The 21,844-nt window shown below is 29.1% G+C and overlaps 1 protein-coding gene across 5 annotated transcripts; it reads right to left on the bottom strand.

The window, feature by feature from the left end:
* Nucleotides 1–5,817: 5,817 nt before the first annotated feature.
* Nucleotides 5,818–21,678, bottom strand: LOC105203868 (adenylate cyclase type 10). 5 transcript variants are annotated; one of them, XR_005575029.1, is made up of 30 exons: nucleotides 21,479–21,678; nucleotides 20,587–20,862; nucleotides 20,274–20,397; nucleotides 19,775–19,935; nucleotides 19,567–19,704; nucleotides 18,584–18,803; nucleotides 18,067–18,370; nucleotides 17,522–17,649; nucleotides 17,290–17,451; nucleotides 15,706–15,811; nucleotides 15,078–15,494; nucleotides 14,723–14,814; nucleotides 14,435–14,587; nucleotides 14,264–14,348; nucleotides 14,049–14,193; nucleotides 13,698–13,838; nucleotides 13,461–13,610; nucleotides 12,720–12,801; nucleotides 11,157–11,377; nucleotides 10,735–10,896; nucleotides 10,522–10,637; nucleotides 10,122–10,442; nucleotides 9,648–9,787; nucleotides 9,194–9,483; nucleotides 8,833–9,031; nucleotides 8,578–8,717; nucleotides 8,387–8,498; nucleotides 7,371–7,509; nucleotides 6,886–7,302; nucleotides 5,818–6,792 (listed from the first exon to the last, which is right to left on the bottom strand). XR_005575029.1 is itself a non-coding variant. In XM_039450731.1 (30 exons), the coding sequence occupies exons 1-29, from the start codon at nucleotides 21,561–21,563 to the stop codon at nucleotides 7,159–7,161; spliced, it is 4,953 nt and encodes a 1,650-aa protein (XP_039306665.1). In that variant the 5' UTR covers nucleotides 21,564–21,678; the 3' UTR covers nucleotides 5,818–7,008; nucleotides 7,136–7,158. The 5 variants fall into 5 exon arrangements, 4 of the variants coding, with proteins under 4 accessions (XP_039306665.1, XP_039306666.1, XP_039306668.1 ...); XM_039450731.1 differs by having other exon boundaries at nucleotides 5,818–7,008; nucleotides 7,136–7,302; XM_039450732.1 differs by lacking the exon at nucleotides 17,290–17,451 and having other exon boundaries at nucleotides 5,818–7,302.
* Between the last annotated feature and the right edge of the window lie 166 nt (nucleotides 21,679–21,844).

Raw genomic sequence — 21,844 nt, forward strand, 5'->3', positions numbered from 1 at the left:
CAAGTTATATTATTATCTTATTAAATTTTATACATTTAAAATATCATACTCAGAAAATTAATTTTAATAAATATTTTTTTATCATACAATTTTCAAGTATTTCTATATACTGACATAAAAAGATAAATTTACATTTTTATCGCTAAAAAATTATGAGAAAATTGAAACTATAAAAAGATTTAAATAAAAGAAGTAAAGAGAAAAAGAAAGTAAAAACAGAGGTTGATATAAATAATATTATTTTTCTAGAATTGAGAAAAAATTTTACTGCTTTGGAGAGGGAAAAAATGAGGGAATAGAAAACTCTCAACAGAAAGAATATTATAGACATCCATAAATAAAAAGTAAAGGTAATTCTGGCGACTGGAACCATTCGATTTACTTTCGGATTATTTCTCTTTGTCATTGCGTCGGCATTTTGGGCTCGGTGCAATTAAATTGTGCTCGATCAGTACATTGTTGTTCTGTGAGGCAATTTAAATTCTAAGAACTACATACCCGGGAAAAAATGATCATCTATGAACATGCAAGATCATGCATGATCATACATAAACGATCCACATGTAATTAGGCATCATCGTGTATAGATTTTGTCTCTGAATAATCACATCTGTTCATGCATGATTATACGTTATTGCATATGATCATGTATAATTGTATATCCGATGAAAATGGATACATGAAATCCACGTTCTTTTTGCATGGATATTATCCGAGTGGAATCTACGTGAGCAAAAGAACATTTTAAAAAACATTTTTCTTAAAAAAAAAAATTCTTTTTTAAAAACATTTTTTTGAAAATTTCCAAGCAGTCACCCACAGAAGTCGCGACCCCAGTGAACGTTGTTTGACCTCCAAGATCGCTGCAAACTGGCCTTTTGTGATGAGCTGTGAATACTTCGTGCTAATACCTGTATACGTATAACTGATAGATTAATCAATATATGTTATCGAAAAAATAAAACATGTATAATTAAAATATATTATTTATATAAACATATATAAAATTATAGTTTTTTTACTATTCTCACAAATGCGGAATAGCATCTAGAATAACTTTTCTGTTATTCATTTAAATAAGAATGCAACTAGAAAAATGTCAATATAATTAATAAATATAATACAAAAATATTTTTATTAAAAAAACATTTTAAAAAATATTGTTTGCTTATTGGGATGTAGATCGAGATTTTTTTATTCATAGACTTATTTCGTCTATTGATTGTACCACGTATGATTGTCAGGCTTGGATAGTAACTAATTAAAGTTAAAGTTAAGCAAATGTTAAATAGTTAATAACTTTTAACTTAATTTAGTTAATTTTAAAGATGTTATTTTTTAACTTTAACTAATTACTTTTAAACATTAACTTATTAATTTTTTTCTACGTTAATTTTTTTTATCTGTCTTATAAATGACAGTATAATATAATATACATCAGTACCATTTTCAGCAAATGTAAAACGAATGTTTAGTGCAGGTGATTTGCTACTTGATAACATACGAGGAAAGTAAACCGATCATCATTTTGAAATAACGCTCTTATTAAAATTTAATAATTACTTTAACAATGATAAATTTTAATAGGATTATATTTTATCGATATATTTTATCGATAATTTAAAAATTATAAAAGAATACATATTTATATATAAAAAACAATATTTTTTCTTTACTTCATATTAAACTTAAATTATAAATAAAACCCTGATGATTGTATATGGCAACGAAACAAAATTTTTTCATTCATGCAAAATCATACATGATTTTATATCACCATGCATACCTCCATGTGTAATCATACATAATCGCGCATGACTATACATGACAAGACACAGGTTATCCAACTCGTGCAAAATCATACATGATTTTATGTGATCATTCATGATTACATATACAATGTATTATCTCATACAAATTGATACATAACTATACATGACTATGAGTGATTTTACATAATCTTGTACGACCATTTCGAAATTCAGGCATGATTATTCATTATCATATAGAATCATATATTATTTTGCTTGAGTATTTTTTCCCAGGTAATAGAAAGATGTTATTCTCCTTAACACTATTATCTATTTTAAATCTAAAATGTGCATTTAATATAAATGTATATTTATACTGTAAATTAAAGGTAAAGGAAAGATAAAATATAATCAACTTGCACAAATAAAATAATATATTTTGAAATAAAATTAATATACCGCATTGCATTGTCTCATAAAACAATACGATTATTTAATAAAATTAATAATTAAAGTTGCTGCCATTTTGTAATTAAATAAATACATACATTTATTATTTTTTAATAATTTTGTATTATTTCAAAAAAAAAATTTTAGAAAACTTGTGTCATTTAAACAATTTTATTTGTTCATGTTTCATTCACATCGTTTATCATCTAGCGTGGACTGTTGCAATATAGACTATCGGCGATGGACAATCGCGCAAATTTGATCTACCTATTCCTCGCGTTTATTTACCTGCGATGGAATTAAGATCAAATCATGAATGTTGTATCTGTGATTTAAATATTTTATTTGTCAGTAATAATTACTTAAAAAATTATTCAAAGGATATAGTATAAAATTTTTTTTATTAAATGTGTACTACATAAAAAAAAGAAAAAAAAAGTCCACTGGACTTACATGTTTCTATTGTCAAAAATCTATATAAATTAATATACTTGAAAAGGATTTAAACCTTACACTGAAACGTTGCGAACAAATTTTACCAATTTTACCAATAAACAATTTGTTAGTTTGTCGACTAAATTCGGAAGTATTTATTAATTTCATCACTAGCGATTATAAATAATACTATACTCAAATTATTGAAAAAAGATATCACAAATAACGTAATTATTATGCGTATAGTAAGTGCCAATGAAACTGTGATTTGCTTATAATATGCTTCCAAAATCTACGTCATCAACATTTATTGACAGCAGAAAGAGCTATCGAAACGATCTGTTGAGTGTTGATAATAATGTTTTCTTACTATCATACACTTCCTTATGATTTTAACATGAGTTCGATAGATTTCCGTGATCTTCTGATCTTGTATTTACTCTTGCAATGCGGACAATCGGCGATCGGGGATCGCGCAAATTTGACCCGTAGACCCGATAGCATTATACGTTTATCTGGCTGCGATGGAATTAAGAACAGATCACGAATGCGCTGAAGTAGCTACCCTTGGAACAGATCGCGGCGATGACTAGAAACAAGTTTCTCTAAGGACGTACGCGGGAGGAGGTAGGGAGAAAAAATGGAGATGTCGAAGAAACGATGCCACTCTCGACGGGGCTCCACTGTGACGTAGATGTACATGACATATGCCGATACGTCAGTGCGTTGAATGCGAAGGCCGCTATATGGACCAGCGCTTACTATGAATGGTGCACGCGTGAGCTTTCTGTTCTTTCTTATTAGATGCCTCACCTCGCGCGATACTCAGCAGTACTGGAATCTCCCCACGGAATAACACTCACGTTTATATTTTACTTTCAAATACAACACAGCGCGACTCACATACACAGAGAGAGAGATGTTTTTTTTTTAGATTTTTAACTTGTTTTCTTACATTGAAAGAAATTTATCCATTGTAACAGTCCGACCAAACAAATATTTGGTTTAAAAGAAAATACAATTATTTGACTTTTCAAATAATCTTCATATCTTTATTTTAAAGAAAATATTTTTTTTTAATTAATTTTTTTTTCACTTAAGTAATTTTATTATTTCAATGTGTTGCATTATATTTTATTTAAATTATGATACACTTTACACAATTTTATTATTTCGGTAAAACTATTGTGTCATTTTACTTAACGTAAATTTTTATAATAAATAAATTACTTATACTTTTACAATAAAAAGTACCAATTTACAAGTATAACTTCTAAATAAACTTAAGAATTAAAAGTATTTGTGTGAAGAATTCGTAAACAAAATTCAGCACGTAGAGAATTTAAAACCGAGCAGCGCAAGCTTCATCAAATACATTTAAATATCAACTATAACAATTAAAATTAATAATTTTATTAGCAAATATCAACTTTATCTGTTGTTGTTGAAACTCGAATGTGCGATAAACCTCACGCCGCGCGATCTTATATTCACCATGTGCTGAATCCTGCTAATGTGTTATTAGCGATTCTGCTAATCACCTGGTGTTAGTAGCCCGCATAAGTGGGCTACTACCACCAGGTGATTAGCAGAATTGCTAATAACACATTAACGGAAAAGTTATTTAACGTAATCAAAGAAATTATTATTACGTACCTTTTTGATCTCTTTATACAAGGGCAAGAAAATTTGATGAAATTTAAACTTATAGTTATGCATTTGAAGAGTAATTGATTAATTGCATCACGATTACATACTATTACAAAATATAAAAAGGAACAATTTAAAAAATTCCTTTATTATTTATATTTTTAATTAGTAATAATTGAATAGGTAATTATAATATAACAGTCTTGTAAAATTTTGTTTAATTAACCGAGCTAAGTGGAGGTTCCAACACTCTTTACCATTTGTGTTTTCTATTTCATTGTCATAGCGAGGTAGCCTGCTTAGTATTTAAGAGAGCGTAGGCTGCACTTACTAGTCTCGTATAACAAACATTTGGCGTGTAACAGTGTTGCGTGTCACATCTGGTATAATAAGGCGTGTAGATTATAAAGAAGCACATCATAAATTAATTAAAGATCAGTGTTTAAGTTTCGCAACTGCTCAGTATTCTCGCTGGCTTCCATAAACAATAGTAATACGTAATGGATGTCACGCATCACCGATTTTTATCCGGTTTTTATTTATACCTTAAGTAAAACGATGACATCCGTACATTAAGAAATAAAAGAAAAAGAAAAACAGGATGCAGTTTAAATGCATAGCATTATCAAGTTTTGAATAACACATTATGTTTTATCACGGAAACGACACACAAGATATAACACGTCAAACTTTAATTATTTATTACTGTAAACCATATTCAGTATGTCATTCCAGGATTAAGTACAATTTTTATATTATTAATTTATTAACGTAAAATGAATTATTAATTAGTATTTTTTTCATTATTTAATATTTGAAATTGTGCACAAAAAATAGTTAACGTTTCGCCGACGTCACTTTTTAATGTGTTAAATATTCGACGTAAGACCGATTTGAATAGTTGCATGCAGTTTCATCTAGTATACGCGATAAACAGTTGCTAATATTTTCGTCCGACATCACTCACGCATGATACAAATTATTGCACATGATAATCTGCATAAATGCACTCGCGCGGATCAATGAGCGCGAGCGATAGTACACTAAGTCCTTGTGGAGGTAAAGAAAAAAGATAGTCCTTGTCAGATTAAAAAGGAAAGACGCGCATAACGATTAGAAACGATAGAGCGTCTTTTCCTTCCCTCGTCGTACAAAGAACAAACGGGTACGCGTGCATGTCTCTTCTGTCAGTGGCGGTTTAGATCATTTATGGGCCCTAAACGTTTGTTTCATGTCTTTTGATTACGTATTAACAAAAACAAAAATTAAATTTTCAAAAGCTTTCCCTATGAAAAACTTGCCTTATTTTATTAACTACAGCTTAATAAAAGGAAGAAAGAGGAAAACTGGTAGTTTGAAAAAATATGTTTTACACACAAAGCTGCATATGTAAAAATTGTTAACAAAATTTGTTTCGAAAAATATGATGTCACTGATCCACAAAATACTACATTTAGGTTTTGTATTTTATACACTTTTATACTTACTTTTTTTTTTAATATATCAGGTAGTGTAAAATTTTAAATTTTTCTGTTATTTTGTTTCGAATCTCTAATTTACGGATCTAGGTCGCGAATGCTCAACATCCGGCCCACGTAGCTTGTCAGTTTCTTTCTCTCCGGCTCGGGTTTGTATTCTAAAATATAAAAGAGACTACAGAATTCGAAGTCTAAAACTTGCGTCTAAAACTTGTACAATAGAACCTCGTAATAATGCGCAAAATTTTTTTCATATTTATTGCTAGTTCAAAACTCGCGTATTAAAGCATTTCTATCTCTTTGTCGTTTAGATGAAACGAAACAGAAAGCAAACGAGAAAGGATAGACTCTGAAATCTATATAAGAAATGTTAGTTTGGCCCGCGGGCAATGATCAAAATTTGAAATCTGGTCTGTCGGAAAAACGATCCAATCGACACAGTTGTGATTTCACTACACACTACATGATAGCTATAAATATCACATTTTATATAACGTGAAAGTTGCAGCAATTTTGTAGTCACATTATATTTTTGTATTTTTTTTTTTTTAAGTAACGATGTTAAGTAACGATAGTTTACATAACTACTTTTTAAATAACGTCTATATTATATTATAGTTCTAAAGTTTAAATTCTCGGCATTTAATTATTACATATTTGTTATGTAAATAATACGTACCACTTACACATTTATATTACAAAAGGAAGCATTAGATAAAAATAGTTATGACATAGATATTACGAAATATTTGTTATACAAAGTGTTATTTCCAAAATATATGGTAGATACAAATAGTATCGACTGAGTAGTTGGGCATCTTTGATGTAGGCATCTAGGCAATAAAACGTCCCTGCTTCTCGTTAATTCAGAGGAAAGATATGTAGGTCTCTCTTGTAGCATTGGCTTGTTTATACCGATCACCATTCACTTAACAGTGACCACTTCTAGCTATCCGGCGCGCGTGTTATCATTAACGAAACGCACACAGTCGCATGGTTCACACCATCGCGCTCCATTGCACAATAATCTGTATAATTATGTTTAATGATCCACATTTGGTCTCTGAGCCACGAAACAGGTGCAACTAGGTGACGGTAGTAAGATAAAGTATCAAACTTACCCGCTCGTTGATCAGTGTCAATGTTGTATTATATGTCGTCATAGTATTGCACTAAAGAACAATAGATGTAAATATTTGAATTTAAATATTTACATCTATTTCCTGTGAGTATCATAAAAAGTCCTAGATAATCGAAAAATGAGATATTTTTTCAACGCCATGTAAAACTTTTGTTTAAAGAATAATAATTTTTTACGTCACTTATACATTATACATAATACACATTAACGTAGATATATTGTATACACACATCTTACGTAAATAACATAGATTCTACAGTACATAAGTCGGTAATGGAAGTGTAAAAGGAATCAACGTTGAATCATTGGCATTTATTTCATCCCATTCATCATATTTACTAATCGTCTTTTCTTTCCACAAGTCCTCCTGTATGGAAGATATGGCACCTAGCCAAACCTAAATAAAATACAATAAAGTTTAACCCAGATTATGTGAAATTACGATAGAAAGAACATTTTGTTTACCTGCTGACAATGATTTGCCCAAGCATAAATCATTCTGTTGTCGACTTTTAAACATAACTTTTTTGTCTTTTGTAACATTCTTATTGCAGCATTTTTTTTGGACTGTATCATATAATAATAAGCTTTCAGTAACATATATCTGCAAACACCGGTTCATTAAAATAATCTTTCAGAAAAAAAGTCATTTTATGTAAAGGAAAATGTGTTAGTAATGAAATATTCTATGTATACAGGGTCCTAGATTACTGGTTCAACCTCTTTTTAAAATAAAGAAATATGGTACTTTTTATTGCAGATATGAATTATACGTAAAAAAATAAACAAAATTTGTTTTAAATATTTTTCTAAAAGTATCTCCAATAATCTTTTATTATAAGTTTATTTCTTTATCATATTTAATTTGAGATTATTTTAAGATTAATAGAGGTATTTCCGGAAAAAGTGTTTGAGACAGAGTTTGTTGTATTTTTTTGTGTTTGTTATCCAAATCTGTAATAAAAAATATATGTTACATTTAAAAATTTTGATATAAAGGATGTTTTAGTTTATTTTCGGTTGTAACCGGAAGTTGAAGATATTATTGTTTAATAAAGCGTACCTGCTTTACTTATTAAATTTTTTGAGAATTTTTTATAAAAATTATTTCTCTTTAATTTAAAAAGGGTGTATAGTTCGTAAATTTAATAAATTCTGCTCTAAAATTCTACTTTTTTTTCTGATGTTAATAACACTCTAGGTAAAAATTCACTTACAATTAAAAATTTTTTGCGCGTTTAAAAATTAAAAACATTTGTTTCGACTTTATAGATAAAAAGATACTGGAATAATTGAACTAACACTATTTGTATGTAAAAAAATTTTATTATATATTCTTTTTTTCTACTATTTTAAACTGCTTGTATTTACTATTACAATTTTAATAATTAAATCTACACTGAACTCAAATTAATACCTAGGTGAAAATTTACCCAGAGTAGCACTCTAGGATTAACATATTACAACTGCATGTTTTTTACCTGGGAATTGCAATTTTTACGATCTTTATCATACTTTTTATATGCTGGAATTCATGCTTAATTTCTGTTAGTGTGATCAATGCGTTTATATTCCTGTTAGTAACTTCCCTTACTGCAAAATTGTAACTTTGATTCGATAATAATTACATATGTATATTAAATAACGTTCGAATATTTGGCCACTTTATTACCATATAAAATTAACAGTCCCTCAAGTTTCTTCAACGCGGTAATCGTCGCTGCCACTTTATGCTCGTCCACCTCACTCTCGGCCGTCACGTTCCTACTGCGCCAGATTTTTGTAGCTTCCCACTGCTGCGTTCTGATGCACCTGAGGTAACACATATTAAAACGAAAATTTAAAACGTTTATTTCTATAATAATAATAATTTATTTTCAGAATCAATTAATTCTGATGCCAATACAATAAGGCTTCTCGTACTTACCATAACCACATAGAGGTGAAATATCGTCTTTCTGCTTCTGGATCATGAAAACTGACTATGGTCTCACCTTCCTTAAGATAATATTTGTCGCAACTTTGAAACGAAAGGACTGTGAGGCCTGTGTCGAGTTGAACATCAGCGCATAAAGCGTAATACCAAGTGCGACTCGATTTATCCAAGACATGTTGCGATGTAAATTCTGTGTATAGAACTTTATACTTTAATACATAATTAATTATATATACGAATTATCTAAATACTTGCTTGATTTTGGCATTAATAAAACTCACGAGATTAACATCTTTAAGATTTATTGTATTATATATTATATAAAGCATGTTTATTAATTAGAAGTATTTACCCAATTCTCTCAGCATAGCCACTGCTTCCGAATGTCGACACGAAATCATAAGCAAGTGCGCTAATCTCGGTAGTATGAGCAATTTGAGAAACATGGAGTCCAAAGTTTGCGCCATCCTCATTGTAATAAAACCGATTCTTATCGCTTTGCCGATCTCTCCTCTCAACCATCGTGAGAAAAATACTGCCGCGTAAAGCTCAGCAATGGCCTTGAGCTCTTGGAATTCGAGTAAACTTCCTTTCTTCGCGCAGATGCTGAGAGCCTCTTTTTCCAAATAAGGAACAAGTAACCTGCTCAAAAATAATTAAATAACGTAACAAATGTTCTCGTAGAAGGAAGATAAATTCAATGACGCCCAGCATCTCGTAATGAATTTTGTTTATCGAAATAATTAATTGATTGATTAAACTGAAAGACTTTTTGTAGCTCTAAATGATTTTATCTGGAATCGCACTTGGTTTGATAAACGTGCGCAGTGAGCATCATGTTCGTGAACGAAGCGCAGAGAATGAAGAAATCATTCGATGCATCCAGCGCAGCATTTAAACCCCAAATGGCTGCTAACCGCGCGTGTTTCTTCATTGCCTTCATCCCCTGTAAATTATAATACAATTGACAATATAATCTTTCTGAAAACTTTCTGCAATAATTGGTGCTGTATAGGCATTTTGTTAACTTTAGAATTTACGTTTTAGAACTACGTTATTATTATATTTATTTATTTGTTTGTTTAGTTACTTGTAAATTGTGTTATTTTAAGGCTAAAAAATATTAATTAACAATTTAATAAAATGTTCATAATAATATGCTAAATTAACAATTGAGAATGTTAGAAATCCAACACAAAAATTTTTATAAATGGCCGATTTTAACACAAGTACAAAATATTTTTTACCATTTAGATTCGTTACAATAAAATGATCTTTACTCTGAAAACATTAAACATCTGCGCCAAGCAATTAGCCAGTTGCTCGATATAATTCGTAGTTAGTTCATCGGTGGTGTCGATTTTCCAACGCTTGGGACAAATCAATCTCAACTTTAGTATTTCGAGTTGAATTGCCAACTTCAAGTCAATAGTAAATTTGTGATGTGGAAAGTTGTAGCCTAAACTGCTCATTGCGTCGTTCAGATTCTTATTTGCTTCAACAATTAAACCATTTTCCCAATGGCATTTACCTTGAAGCGTTTGGATTTTTGCGGTAAGATAAAACAGCAATATTGATTTCTCCTCGTTGATTTCAAACATCTATCATTAAGCATCGTCGTTAACTCGACTTTTTTTGCACATTAACATACTTTTATTCTGTTATATCCGTTCTGCTTACTTGCTGCACTAAAGTTTCAGCATCACTCAGAAGTCTATGCGCTTGAGGTATGTTGTTACTTGCTAAACAAATCTCCACAAATTCCAAAATCGCCGTCAAGATTATATCTTGTTTTCCTAGAATAGAAAATATAAAATAATTAAAAATGTTAACAATTATTGTAAAAAAAAAGAAGTAAGTATAATATTCGTTAACGCATTCATGTAGACTCACCTATTCCTTGACAATGGTCCAACATCTGAGAGTAGACGGTCATTAAGATAAGATGACATTGACAGTTGGCGAAATCAACATTAAAAAAAGTCTTAGTAGGTCTCCTGACTTTTCGAAAGATGTTGAGATAAATCGGTGTTCTCTTTGTCACCTCTTGCATACCTTGCGACAATATTTTTTATATAATAAAATAACTATAATTTTCTAATTTTATTTTTATACATAAACGTAATAACAGCAAGATGACATCAAAAATCTACATTTAAAAATTGCTGCATACGTATAACTTCCCTAACTAGTAAAAAAATAAATAAATAAATTTGAACAAATTGAAAATTGCAATTTATTTTTGCTTTCTATCTCGTATATAATGCATTAATTTAATTTATATCTACATGCTGATTTCAAGATACATTTCATACCGTTTTCTATTTCTTCTTTGGAAGTGTAAGTTGCTTCTTCTTGTTGATACATTTCGTTGGTGTCGATAGTTAACCATGTTTTTCTAGAATCCTGTGCGGCAGATTTTCCCAACAGTCTTATAAATTGTATCTCACCGCAAGCCATACATCGTTTGGTATGTTGCCGAAGATATTTTAACGCCTTACTGTGTAACTCCATCTTTTGATTTTCCGTGAGCAACCTTAGATGTATAAAGAATACGATTGAATTTATCAAGACCTAAAGTATTAGATGTAATAGAATTGAATACAGTGTAGAATATGTAGAACATTATGCAGAGAAGAAAGTGATATTATGGCTACTGTAATTATTATGGCCATTTCTATTTTCTTCGTTATTAGGTGACTAGTAATTGCTTATAGAAACATTCATTTAATAACCTGCTAATTATGTGGCGCTAATATGCCAATACACAACAATCGACATTTGTTATGAAGCATTTTTATTTTTAAGCGCATTTCGAAACTTTTTCAAGATACATTTTAACATTTATTATAATAATTACACATACTTTACTAACATTTATTATAATAATTGTTTTTAAACTTGAGCATATTATCATGGATGTATATACAATTAAGTACTTTATTTTTGTTATTAAACTTTGTATTTAACTGGCTACATTTTGGGTTATGCAAAATTATTCAATAGCATAGCATTTTGTTAATTTGTTCTAAGTGTGGATCTAATACAACTATCGGGATCTTCATATTAAAATATATAGTTCTTTGATAAATCAATTTAGAGAACTGCGTTTAGAAAAATTAGAGATATTTTATTTTTATTGTTTACCAAATGCTAAACAAGGATAAAATGTACTCGGTCACATGGTGACCATACTCCAGTAGAACGAGTCATAATAACGTTAAAATAATATAAAAATAAACAGTAATTATTAAAAGAAACCTTTAGTAATTATTTTGCAGTCTTTTGATATTATAATTTTTTTATTTTGTTTGGAATAGATTTGTAGTATTGGCAGTGGGGAGATTTACATGTAAATGTGCAATATTTTATTTTTTTTATAATTAATTATAATTAAAAGTCTAAAAATTTGTTTTATAAAAATTGTCCTATTGACAGAGTTTGACTGTGATCTATTAATTGAAGTAAGTCAGCATTTATCTGTACCTATTTTAAATCTTTGCATTTATATTGCAGCTTTTACTAACAATTTATTTTAAATTATACATAATTATGAAATAAAAAAACTGTATGTTTTTACAAACAAAACCTATTTAATTTATTTTTCTGACGACCATATTACCATCTCTGTTTCTCTTCGATCCATTATAAAAAAGTGTCGTCACATTTTTATAAATCACGTCCTAGATAGTAAATATTGCATAACTTTGAGAATCTATTAAACAACACTTTGATGCATATAATTATTAAGTTTCAATATAAAATATTGATTATTAATAAATTTATTGAATAAAATGTAAAATTTAAGTGATCATATCATTTTCTCCTCTATGAAGTGCTCTATCATTACAATTTATTCCAGTAAATTAATTTATTACCTGTAAGTAGTTTCGCGAAACATCGACATTTTGAAATGCATCAGACCACAAGACGCGTACTGCGGCAAGTCAGATAGCTCTTCTAAACATAAACAAAAGTCTACTTTTATTATTTAAAGTTGTGAAAATTTAAGACAGACATAATTTTAATATCTTAAATTCCTTAAATTTCTTATATAATGGAAAAAATAAAGAAAAACGTTCAGACAAATGAAATATGTGCATGACAAGTTATCGAATTAGTTTTTTTTTCTCTTCTTTAATTAAGGGGATATTATGGCTTTTGAGCTTCAAAAAATCAATTACTTTGAACACTTTTTTAATAGTCCCAATGTTAAAAAAAAAGTAAATTAAAAATAAAAGTGTGCTAAAAGATTTATCTACGTGTATAATATTTACAAAATTTCAAAGCATTTTTTTGAAATGACATATATAATATGTTCAAAATTATTCCCCATAATAACACATTTAATTTTGAGATTGTAAAAATTATTATTCAGCACTAAGTATTTAATTTTGTTATACGCCAGATATTTTTTTTTATACGTCCATTACGCGCAAATTAGCAAATAACTGCCAAAATTATGTTTTAACGATTAAAAAAATTTTTAAAGAATACTCAAATTTCAAAATAATAAATGCATAAGTTTAAAGTTTTTCTACTTTTTCCAAAAAAAGATTCCTAAAAAAAGCAAGAATATTCCTTTAATTGCTTCAATTGTAACGATTGCTTAATCATACCTGGTATAATAAGATCCACACATTCGCACTCAATTTCTTCTTCGACAGTAGATTTTCTTATATTTCTGTAAAATACTAGCGGTCTGCCGCTCGTAGTAAAATCGCCCTGTGCGCATCCAAAGATTCGAATCTCGAAGAGTTTCTTGACAGCTGCAGTAAATCATACAAGACATGCTCTAAATATATCGAAGAATTATTATTACAACGCATTTGCATTTTCTTGGATATTTTTTTTACCTAGTCCAATTTCTCTCGTAGATTTGTCGTCCATTAGATATTCCAGCATGCTTCTATTAATAATTTCTCCCAAAACCGACGCGCATTTTAATAATAATTGATCCAACGGTGTTAAAGAATCGAAAATCTTTAAGATCATTACTAACAACATAACATATAAAATAATTTAGGTGACAAAAGAATAGCAATTTTGTACAACGTATAAAATTACACAACATATACTTCCAAATGCCATACAGTTTAAACGAAAAAAAAATTAATTTATAAAAATATATGTATTAACGCTTATTAAAAATGTGAACAATTAATAATTAATTGTGTAAAAAATAGCATAAGAATAGTTTTAATTACCATCCATCGTCATTTCAGCATCTGCCTCTTCTGATGTAAAGCCTTCCGTAAATTTACAAACGGCAATAGTTTCTTCATTATAAATTGGCATTCCCGATTTGTGGATGGCGCTTTGTATCCTTATCGAAGATACGAACTGACCGTTCTGAAATTAAAATAAATATTTTATATTATATACATGAAACTATTAATAAAAGGATAAAGACAAAACCTACTCGATAACTTGTTTTGTACATCTTCCATTTGTCCGAACGTTCTTCATTATTTCCGTTATTCAGAAAAATGTCTTCTGAAGCAAATCTGAATAGGTTTAAGAAAAATTTTTTAAGATAAAGTACAACTATTGAATAAGTTAAAATCTAGAATTATAAATAAAGTGATGAAACCTTTTCAGCATATAAATGGGAGGAAGCACGTAGCCCATTTCCTCGGCGATCGTTGCTCTGATATGGATTATTACGAGGCTACCAGATTGCGTGAGGCTTAACAAATAACTTTCTATCCATCCCGGATTGCCAAAACTATTTTCTTGGATTAATCTAAAAATACAATGTAAAAAAAATTATTAATAAATATAAAGGAATGTTTTCTTGCGTCTATATTTTGTGTATCTGTTTATTATATTTTTAAATTGATTTAATTGCAATTATATTTGTATATTTAGAGTAGCCAACTTTTCGAGTTCCGGAGGAATTCCACATACATCAAGGATCTGACATGCAAGCGCTGCATGATACCACTTGTCTATACGACCCAATTCGATTATCTATTAATAATACAAAATAATATATATTGTATGTACATACTTTACGCCTTGTAATATTACAAAAATAAGTATAGAAAGTATAAAAAATATATTATACAAATTTAACGCAATACTTTTATTTCTTATTACGGAATATTATTTACAAAAAATAAAAGATAAAGGTAGACATTATTATTGGTTAAAAAATTACTTTAATCGTAATTTTATAGATTTTTTTTTAATTCCTCTAAGTATTCGTTTTCACTCTGTTTCAATGCACGTACTTGTGCTTTTTCTAAAACTCTAGGATGTATTTCGTATTCGCCGTTGAGCTGACGCCCAAAGCTGAGGATGAAGAAAATTGTGTTCTGCTTAGCTATCGTACCAAATAATTTCATTGAATTATTGTCACTGTATTGAACGTCATCGATGATCACCACACACAGTTCTCTGAAGCAGTTTTTTATTAATTTAAGCAAAAAATTACGCAATACTTTGCGCTTTTGCTTTTCGGATAGTTCTGCATAGGGCGTGCTTATCATAAAATGCACATTGAAGAGTTGATTAAGAGCGCAGAGAAATTCTGATGCATCTACGTTGCCCAGTTGAGACATCAGTATCTCTTCTCGCTCCCTTGGTGTTGTGGTGATGTTGAAGCCCAGTGGCACAGAGAATATCATATGGATCAAATTGTAAGAAGTCTGTGCTAAGAGAAAAAGCATTGATTTGAATTCTGTTTTGTTTTGATTTTTTATCTATTAAAAAGGACAGCAACAAATAAGTGCCCTAATAAAGTGATAGTAATTTTTAATTAAAAACATGAAAAAATAATCTTTTAATTTTGTCTATTTTTGACATTATTGATTATAAATAAAAATTTATAAATGTAAACTTAAAAAGTTATATGTTAACCTTAGAATCACTCATGACCAAGGAGATATAATTGCGTGATACACCTATGGGAATATTCTGTGCAAATTCATCCAACAATCTTGTCTTGCCAATTCTCGGTTCACCTCTGAAAAACATAAAACAATAAAAATCAAGTTAAATTAAAAATTAGATTAAATATAAAAAATTGTATTTGCAAATTAATAGTTGAGAAATAAAAATTAAGATAATTAAAATTATTTTTTGCAATAAATTCTTTACTGTTTTTGAAGGTAACTTACTATTAAAATTGGTGATTAACTTAATCTAGAGAAGGTAGCATTATGTCTGCTGTAAGCATTACGGCTATTTTTATTATCTCTGTTATTAGATGACGTATTGTAACGATTGCTTATGAAATCATTTTTTTAGTAGCTTGTCATTATGTAAGCACGCTAATATACAATAGCTAATAATTTTTTCAAGACAATTTTACTCATCAGCATTTCAAAATGTTTTAAAAGTATACTTTAACATTTAATTACACATACTATGTTATTGTTTTTAATCATGAGTGTATTACCATGCAAATGTATAAACACTCAAATGTTTTTTTGTTAGTTAACTTTTTGTTAATTAATTTGTTAGTTAATTTAAACAAAAAAATTTTAGTATTAAATCAACAATCTTTGTTTCGTATATAAGCAAGAATATAAAATTTTCTTGGAAGAATTTATAATCTTAAACAGACATAATTTATTTACATCAAGAAAATTTTTCTCTTTATGTAAGCAAATCGTGTTTGTTTAAGATTATAATTTTTTTGAAAAAGATTTATATTCTTGCTTATGTATGAAACAAAGATTGTTGATTTAATATTAATTTTTTTTGCAGTTATACACGTTTCGAATAACATAAAATTTCAGTAGCAAAACATTTTATTAATATGATTACTTAGCAAAATTTTCACGGTAAAATTTCTTTGATAATTCGATTGCCACTCTAAAAGACTACATTCAGAAATAATAGAGATATCATTTTATTTAAATTATATTGTTTAATGTTAAACATGGGTAAAATATCTTTAATGTTTTTAAACGCAAAAAGATTCTAAACGATCAAAAATTAAAAATATATTATTTTATAACAAAATATTGTGTTTTTTAAACAATTTTTTATTTTTGGGCTGACCATATTACCACCTTGTTTTCTCTTCCATCTATTACGCAGTGTTGTAACATTTCTATAAATTGCGTTTTAAGTGATAAATATTTTATAACTTTGAGTCTAAAATCTATTAACACTTTGACAATTATAAATCGTCATGTTTCAAAATAAAATATTGATTATTAACAAAGTTAATAAATAAAATATAAAAGAGTGCCATACTACTACCTTCTTCTGTATATTAATTCTAATTTCAGTTTATAATTGCGCTTCTAAATCGAATGTATTCGGAACGCAGTTTATGAAACTATTTAAGATTTATGTATAAATATATGTTACTCAGCAGTAAGTCTAAACCACGATTGAGACTTTTCTAATTATTAATGTGAGTCACTTCAGAAGTTTGGTTAAATTTATTATTGTTATATTACAAATTTCGATAAGAATTTGACGGCTTACTTTATAACCAACACGTTGTGCTCGGATTGTAAATGCTGCGTCGCATTGTTTGAACTGAAACGCGTTATCAGATTTGATAGCATCTGTCGAAAAATCTTGATTTCCGCTTCCCGTCCGAGTAAAGGAAATTTTCTCCGCGTTAATTCAGGCGAGTCGAATTTACTACCATGTGTCAACAAGAGATAAGCAGAAGTTTTTAAAAAAAATACAAAATAAGAAAATTTTGAAATACTTTATCTGTTCCTCAAACTCGTAGACAGGACCGACGTTTGTGATTCCTTTCAGATGTCTCGGTTCCTGCAATGTAAAGTGCCTCGCTTCGAGACGAGAACGCAGGAAGCTCTCACGATCGCATATTACCTTAAAAAGAGAAACAAAGTATTCGTCATTTTTAATTGCAAATACGCTAAAATTTTATGTACAAAAATTGTAGGAATTGGATTAAAAAATAGCTTAATTTTCAGTATCACGTACGAACATTTATTCACAGGAACAGATAAACAATGTGTTTTCTTTTTATGGAAATATAATAATATTAGGCAAATTTTATGCGGGTATGCGAATATACCCAAATAAAATATTTGCTCCATTTAAAAATTTACTGCACATACAAAATTTTAGAAACATTTTTGTTGCAAAGTTTTATACGACGTTTTGCAGAATTTTTTAGCAGTGCACTTGAAATGCGATACATTGATATTTTTCTGTAAGTTTTGTACAACGGTTGGTGCTAGTGGTTTATTAAACTTTGTAATTATTTTTCTAGAATAAAAATACTTTGTTATTGTAGGCGACCATTAAGCGCGCTGCCTTGTTCACCGACATTCCTATTACAGTGTATTCCCTCCGTAAGATATGACCGACTACACCACAATATGTCATTCCGGTAGTAACGGCGATTGTCACAGATTTTACGTTACTCATTTCTAAGAGATCTTGCCGCACTCTGCTGGCGCATCTCAGTCCAATCTGCGATTCCAGCACGTGTTTGTCACCACGTAATCCAAATATGCATAGAAATATTAGATCTTTGTCGAAGAGAGATGTCTTATTCACGCATCCGTGCATTTCGCAGACTACTCTTAAGAAACATTAGCAGTTGTACACTCCATTAATATAACGTCGCTATTAAGTCTATTTTGAATTATCACGTAACATTTAATAAGCAAAATTACCACATTTGTAACTTATCGCATCAATACAAATAAATAAATATAATTGTTCTGAACTATTATAATATAATTGTTCATGCAAAAAAAAAGATCTAGATAGGAGTGCAAGGTTAGACATTTACCCACAGACTAATTTATAAGCTGCACTAACGAGCGAAATCAATTCTTTGTTATCCATAACCGTCGTAATGACATTGATGAAGAGGATGACTACTTGTCTCATTTCTGTAAGATGCTCTAACGGTTCATCCATTTCGATAGATCGTATTACAGGTCTGAGCATGTAGCTTCTCAATGAATCCTTCAGTAGCTCTTTAGCTACCTTTATGATTTTGGGCCTCACTACAAAATTAAATACTTGTAATTTTAATTTGGAATCTAATCGATTTGGTATGATGTAAAAATAAATAACATAGTGATTAAAGTACCTGAGTCGCGTAAACCCACTTATTTTATTTTTTAAAAGCTATTTTTATTATTGTGGATATTTAAATAGACTAATTGTAAGTAAGAATGAAATCATTACTTCAAATACTAAAAAGAAATAAAATTAATCTCTTATATAAAATTTTTATAAATAAACCAAAGATTCTTTTTAACTCTGTTAATAAGTTTCAATATGTGTTTATGTATGTAAAAAGAAATCTAAAACAAAAATTCATTAAAATAACAAAAACTAAATGTTACTTTTTAAACCGATTTAAAAATCAGTTATTAATCATAGAAACAAAATAATTAAATTTCTTTATCTCTAAGCATTAAAATTATCTTTAATTTAGTCTTTGAGAAATATTTTAATTATTAGAAATTTCCAGATATTTGGCTGCAATTTTCAAAAAGTAATAGCACTGAAAATCGTTATTTTTCTAAAATAGCATCTACACATAACAAAAAATATCAATGATCATATAAGTGAGCCTCATTTGATAAGTACAACATTTCTAAAAAATATACTTTTTAAAAAAATCGATATACAAATTTTATTTGTTCCGTATGCTTTTGCTTGCTTCAAATCTCTCACTTGCGCTGAATTTTCGGCACATAATTAGGCTTTATTTAGTACTGAGCCTTATTTGACTCAGGTACTATATATGCTTCCACTCACGACTGTAGTCGACTTGTTCGAAATTATTTCCATTTTGAGTATCGGCAGTCCAAAACGTTATAGCTGTACTATTTGGCGCTTTAGCATCATGCAATAAATCGACGTAGTTCCCGTCATGTTCAATATTATTTCTCTTATCTAGAGATTGCAATGTATATTATAACTTAGAATAAAATTTCTCACATTTTTTTAGTGTAAAATTACGTACCGATTTCAGTGTCACTGTGAATATTAAGAGGTCTGGAATGATACCACATTGCTGAGCAAGCTATAATCAGAGTATGCACGCCATCTGGCAATTTCTCATAAACGTAGTCGTTAGGATTTGCCCATTGCCAACTACTAGGAGCAACGAGAATATCTCCACCTCTAGATGTTATTTATTGTTAATTAGTGCAAAAATTAAATTAATATTTAATGTAATTCTCTCTCAAAAAATTAAAAAATGTTTTAACAAATCAAAATAGTGGGATATTTTTTATTTAACTTGAAGATTTTTTATGCTAAAAATTTACAATTTACACTTATTATTACTATAATACTTAATAACAATTTATAAACTTATGGAATTAACGTAAACGTAAGTAGATAAGTAATTTTTAATATTTTACTTATTAATATATCTTTTACTTGTTTCATTTTTATTTAATATATCTTCTTATAAAAAATTATATATATTAAAATGTTAAAATATTTTATTATAATACCGGCATAATCCTTCGGCTAACTTTGCATCCCAGACAGGTTTTCCAGTAATGACATAATAGGACATCCCTTCTGGACTGCCAATAGACGTGAAGTATGTTATTCCAGAAGCAATTGCAAGTTTTACTGTCAAAAATATTATTAAATTAGTTTTCAGTTATCGTTAGATTCTGCCATCGTGTAACGTTCTTAAAAATGTATAATGTATATTTTTTATATGTTATGCGATCTTTGATTACTAAATTAATGTTAAGTTTCGATAAAGCTAGAATTCAAACGCTATGATAAATTAATGAATTATTAAGGTAATGGAACCTCTGAGCGTTACACCAACATCAGTGTTGTAGGTTCCAAAATGTTTTTGTATGATACAGGCGGTTTGCATCGCTTCCACCGCGATATCACGCATAAACATCCCTTCTTGGAGCTTCCACATTACTATGAATGCGTCGCCGGAGAATTTTACGACATCTCCGTTATGCGAAAGAATTTCTTGCACCATCGCGCCGATATAACTATTCAATGTTTCCGACAGCTTGGAAGGTCCGCCAACGCCGGTCTTCGTATATTTTTCCGTGAGGTCTGTGAAGCCTGTATTATAATTAAAACTACACATTATAATTTGTCGCGTTAGTTTACTATAATTATAGTTGATCAAGGCCGGCAAAATCCATTACGGTCAGTGTGGAGCGTCCTATGCTTAAAAATATTCAAGGAGAAATTCCACATCTTATGGAATGCTAAAATTTTTCATTATATCAATAAATGATCGATTCAATTAAGAAACTGTAAATTTTATTTGAAGATTTTGAAGCAAAAGCAGTGTGTTTGAGGAAATAAATCAGTTTTACAATTCGATAACAAAATCTGACACAAAATCAGAAAACTGTTTTAATGAACAAAAGCTTCAATTACATCGTGACATGTATTTTGGAAATTATAATTTATGAAAAATAATGCTGCATTGTTTAAAGAATGTAGTGCAATTTATGAGTAAAATATGTTGTTGATAATTTAAATATACAAAGGAGCATATATTAATAATTTTATTTAAAGATAATATTACAGTTACTTTTGCCATCTAGAAATTTAAAGAACGTCTATTAAAAAAAATACGAAAAAAATCTATTTACACAAGCACTTAGACACTCTATACATTAGAAAATTTTACTTTGCCGACCCTGATGATCTAATAAATGATTCCAACCTGAAATGTCACCGAGCAGCAGTGTCGTGTGATATTCTCTGGTTTCGTAGTTATCATAAAAATCGAGGATTTCATCGGGACACATAGATGCGAATATTTTAGTATGTTGCTCCAAACGAACACGCGAAGATCGATTTGAATTATAATCTATTAATTGAATAATAATTAGAGATATGTTTTGGACTGATAATGTAACAACACAATGATGATAAGAAGGCCTTCTTCGGTCGTAGCTAGATCTTAGTGCTTATATTTATTCGTATGATTTTATATATTTTTTCGAATTTAACTAGAATGTGCGCCGAATTGTCACTCATATACGAATATTGCGAGAAATATCATTGTTCCCCGGTCGAGGTGGTAAGA

This window comes from Solenopsis invicta, chromosome 6, assembly GCF_016802725.1.
Source record: "Solenopsis invicta isolate M01_SB chromosome 6, UNIL_Sinv_3.0, whole genome shotgun sequence".
NCBI classification, from domain to species: domain Eukaryota; kingdom Metazoa; phylum Arthropoda; class Insecta; order Hymenoptera; family Formicidae; genus Solenopsis; species Solenopsis invicta.